Source organism: Cyprinus carpio, chromosome B23 (assembly GCF_018340385.1).
Source record: "Cyprinus carpio isolate SPL01 chromosome B23, ASM1834038v1, whole genome shotgun sequence".
Taxonomy (NCBI): Eukaryota; Metazoa; Chordata; class Actinopteri; order Cypriniformes; family Cyprinidae; genus Cyprinus; species Cyprinus carpio.
The window spans coordinates 1346198-1351200 of NC_056619.1; the positions used below are offsets into that span (position 1 = coordinate 1346198).

Below are 5003 nucleotides of genomic sequence, written 5' to 3' on the forward strand. Positions count from 1 at the left end.
AATAGGAATTCGGGGAGCGCACTCCACACTAATAGCTATTCATGCTAGGGGGCGCTACATAAAATGGGGGCTCGTCCGGGATCTATAATTAATGCAATCAACTAATTTGTAATTTGATGCTAATAGTGTTAGCTGTTACATTTTTGTTAGTTTTTTCTTAAGTAAATTGGCATAGGGTACTAACTATGCTAATTTAAGTTAATATCTGTTAACAATTAGCCTGGATTTTGTTATTAGCTTTTTCAAGAAATAAAAGTAAAATAGTTTAAGCTAAAATCCTAAAAGAAAATGGAGGCTAAGTGTAGCACTGCAGAATTAGTTCAAGAGCTCAAAAACTGGTGCAGAAGAGAAGAATTGGATGATGCCCATTCCCTCATGGTACTGATTCCAGAAGACGTTGCGAATGCCCAGATTGAAGAAGCCCTAGGAACTATCAAAGCTTTAGGGCGAGTGCGAGTGAGAGGACGGACTGTTAGTCTGAAGCTGGATAGCCACAGGGTGCTATGCGAGTGTAAAGAGACGGTGGACCCCACCAAAGTCCCTCCTGAACTGTTGCCAGAGGGCAAGATGAAAAAATGGATGATTGTTATTGCTTATGAAAGTCCTACTCCTTCGAGCCCGTTAAAGAGTTTGTTGGAAGAACCTCCAGAGAGTGGCTCAGCAGAGTCTATTATTCGTGCGGTGGGTGATTTGTTGACTAAGATGGGGACACCATCAGGTGACAACAGCAGTTACCGTCGTCTGAGAGTGTTCTCTGGTACCTTGCCAACTCCAGTTGGAGAAGAGTCTCTTGAGCATTGGTTAGAACATGCACGACTGATGGTCGAGGAGAGTGAGTGTTCCCCTAAGGAGAAACGACGACGTATCATGGAGAGTCTGAAAGGTCCTGCGCTAGCTGTTTTAAAGGCTGTACGAACTGCTGATCCAGAGGTTAGTCCTGCTCGGTGTTTAGAAGCCATTGAGAGTGCTTTTGGGTCTGCTGAGACAGGCGAAGACCTGTATTTTGCCTTTAGATTGCTACAGCAGCAGCCAAAGGAAAAGTTGTCTGACTTTCTTAGGCGCGTAGAGTTGTCATTGACCAAGGTAGTTCGTCGGGGAGGTCTCCCAACAAGCCGTGCTGACCGTGCTCGAGTGGAGCAGCTGCTGAGAGGTGCTATTCACTCTGATATGATGCTTGTCCAGCTCAAACTCAGGGAGAGGAAGGAAAACCCTCCATCATTCTTGGAACTGCTGAGTGAGATCAGAAGTGAAGAGGAGTACGAGTCATCAAGGACGAAGCTGAATACCTCTGTCCAGAGAGTTCACACAAACTCTGCTACAGACAATAGACAGGATAATGTTGAGCGTTTGAGAACCGAAATTCAAGAACTCAAGTCAATGTTCACTGCCATGAGTACTTTGCCTAACAAGGTTGTAGCATATAGCAAAGGATCTGTGTCAATGACAAAGATGCACACCCCAGAGACAGGTAGTGATAGTGAAGTAGCTTGGTTTTGAGAAAGCAAGTGAAAAACCTGCAAAAGCAAATGACAGGCCATAAGCTAAAAGTCTCTGAATCCCCTACTTCAGTTCTTCGAGTAGAGCCATCAAGACAAACCCATAGTGATAATAGAAAGCAACCATCTAACGACTCAGATGGGAACTTTTGTTATCGCTGTGGTGAAAACGGCCATTACTCTGCCAAATGCCAGAATGCTGAGAATCAGGCCAAAGTTATTCGAAAGCTGATACACGCTCTAAAGAAAGCTAAACAGGGTGATCTGTCTTCTCAAGCATCAGGCGATGGTCACACGGTGTGCTCAGCTAAGAAAAGTGAAGTAACCACCCTTGAAAGAGGCATTCCTCCAGGACTGATCGGGCCCTGTTCAATCATCCCAGTGAAGATAAATGGCCAGCACTGTGATGCACTTCTGGATAGTGGCTCTCAAATCACAATTATCTTCAAGCCCTGGTATGAGCACTACTTATCTGATGTTCCAATCCAGCCAGTGTCAGGGTTGGCAATATGGGGTTTGAGCGAAACCAGTTACCCCTACCTGGGATATGTCGTAGTGGAGATGGAATTTCCAGAGAAGGTTACCGGTGCAAAGGAGACACTTTCCGTCCTTGCTCTGATTTGCCCAAGTTCCAAAAAGTCCTGAAAAGACCCCTGTGATCCTAGGAACAAATGCAAACCTGTTCCAGAGACTGTCCATGCTCTGCAAGGAGACCACAGGAGTGGACATTGCCCAGACCCTTGGCATAAAGGCAAAGAACTCCATTTGTCACACAGACCAACCAACCACTGAGGGTGAAGAGGATGAAGTTGCATGTGTGAAGTGGATGGGTCCAGGCTCACTAACCTTACCTCCTGGTGGTGAATGCTGTGCCATCTGTGAAGTGGAGTTGAAGAGGCCTCTGGGTAAAGACATGTTAATGGTTGAGGCATCACCCACCGCTCCATTACCATCCGGAGTACTGCTGCAGCCTATGGTCGTGCATGGTACTGCAGTGGATGATCACCTCACTATCCTTATCCAGAATGAGTCCAAGAAAGACACCGTCATTCCAGTTGGGACTGTCTTAGGCCAGCTGTGTCATGTTGATCCAGTCGTTCCATCTCTGAAAGTTGAAACTGAGGCCGTGACTGTACCAACAGAGTTAGACCCGCAACTGATCCAGTTTGGCGACTCGCCCATACCATCACAATGGAAAGCACGACTCCGTCAAAAGTTATGTAAGCGAGCAAACGTATTCTCATTGCATGAGTGGGATGTTGGCCTGGCCAAGGATGTGGAACACCATATCAGGATGACCGATGCAAAGCCATTCAGAGAACGTTCAAGACGTTTTAGCTCCCGCAGATATTGACGATGTTCGTCAGCACTTGCAAGAGTTGTTAAAGGCTGGTATAATTAAGGAGTCACGTAGCCAGTATGCATCACCAATTGTGATCGCCAGAAAAAAGACTGGGCGTATCAGAATGTGCGTTGACTATAGGACCCTTAATAGGCGTACAATTACAGAACAGTACACGACTCATCGCGTAGACGATGCGTTGGATTGTTTAACTGGGAGCAAATGGTTTTCTGTCCTTGATTTGCGTAGTGGCTACTACCAGATCGCCATGGCGGAGGAGGACGCCTTCATTTAAAACGCCTTTTTTGTCCCCTTGGATTTTTCCAATTTGAAAGGATGCCCCAAGGCATAACTGGAGCGCCTGCGACGTTCCAAAGACTTATGGAGAAAGCGGTCAGCGATATGAATCTCCTTCAGGTGATAGTTTATTTGGATGATCTCATAGTCTTTGGACGTTCTTTAGAGGAACACGAAGAACGCCTCATGCGAGTGTTAGATAGGCTTGAAGAGGTAGGGCTAAAACTCTCCCTTTACAAGTGTCAGTTTTGTCAACCCAGGGTTAAGTATGTGGGTCACATAGTGTCCGCTGATGGTGTTGCTACTGACCCTGAAAAGCTAGAGGCAGTCGCTAGGTGGCCTATGCCCACAGACCTTAAATCATTGCGGTCTTTTCTAGGTTTCTGTGGGTATTATCGACGCTTTATAGCAAACTACTCTGCGATTGTTAGGCCCCTCACTGAACTGAAAAAGGGCTATGCACCCACCCAGCGTGGAAGGAAGCAGACCCGAGACAAGACCAAGATGTATTTTTAAAGACTCAGAACCATTCAGTGACCGATGGGATCAGTCCTGCACGGATGCATTCAATCGTATCATTCAGTGTCTGCTCAATGCACCTGTACTGGCATTTGCTGATGCCCATAAGCCATATGTTCTACACACTGACGCAAGTTTCAAAGGGCTTGGTGCCGTACTGTATCAGGAACATCCAGAAGGGTTTAAGACCAGTGGCGTTTGCCAGCAGAAAGTTGAGCTCTTCGGAACAGCGATACCCTGTACATCAGCTAGAGTTCCTTGCGTTGAAATGGGCTGTTGTTGATAAATTTCATGACTACCTTTATGGAGTCAAGTTCACTGTATGCACCGACAATAACCCGTTGACTTATGTACTTACCACGGCCAAACTCAACGCGACAGGTCATCGTTGGCTTGCAGCCCTGGCCACCTATGACTTCGAAGTAAAATATAGGCCTGGAAAAGCAAACATTGACGCTGACTTGCTGTCTCGCAACTTACCTGAAGACGGGGAGTGGGATGACATGTCTCAGAACGAAGTGAAGTCCATATGTCGGCGGGTGGAGGTGAATGTATCCCAAAATTCATCCCCCAGATATGTGGAACAATTAGGAGCTTCGCCAGCCTGTATACCGGAAGCGTATGCATTTCCGTCTCAGTTACACCTCAGCTCACTGGAACAACTATCAAAAGCTGACTTGATGACTGCCCAGAAGAGGGATACTGTGATCAGACGGGTGATTGAGGCATTGAAACAGGGAGTTTGGCCTAGCAACAAAGACTTAGACCCAGAGATGCTACTGATGAAGAGGGAAGTTGGCAGACTTGTGATGAGAGATGGACTTCTGTACAGAGCAAGCAAGAAAGATGCAGAGGAGGCATTACAGCTTGTGCTGCCTGCTGAGTTCAGAGAAGTAGTGTTGCACTCTCTTCATGATGACATGGGCCACTTAGGGGTGGAGAGGGTAACTCAACTCCTAAGAGCAAGATTCTACTGGCCCAAAATGGCTCATGATACAGAGGAGTATGTGAGGAATTGTGGACTGTGCATCACTTGTAAAACACCTGCCAAGAAAGCTGCCTCTCTACACCAAATCACCAGTAGTGGTCCTATGGACCTTGTGTGTATTGACTTTTTGTCAATGGAGCCCGATTCCAGGGGCATTAGTAACGTCCTGGTTGTGACCGATCACTATACCAGATATGCACAGGCTTTTCCTGCAAAGAATCAGAAAGCCCTGACAGTAGCTAAGATCCTAGTTGAAAAGTATTTCATTCACTATGGCTTACCTGTTAGGATTCATTCTGATCAGGGAAGAGATTTTGAGTCGAGACTGATAAGAGAACTGCTGACAACTTTGGGCATACGT

At 46.4% G+C, this 5003-nt stretch overlaps 1 protein-coding gene across 1 annotated transcript; it reads left to right on the forward strand.

Annotated features, from left to right (window-relative positions):
• Positions 1-375: 375 nt before the first annotated feature.
• On the forward strand, positions 376-2141 carry LOC122142015 (paraneoplastic antigen Ma1 homolog). Its single transcript, XM_042751331.1, has 2 exons — positions 376-1468; positions 1570-2141. Exons 1-2 carry the CDS (start codon positions 376-378, stop codon positions 2139-2141), a joined length of 1665 nt encoding a protein of 554 aa, XP_042607265.1.
• Positions 2142-5003: the final 2862 nt, after the last annotated feature.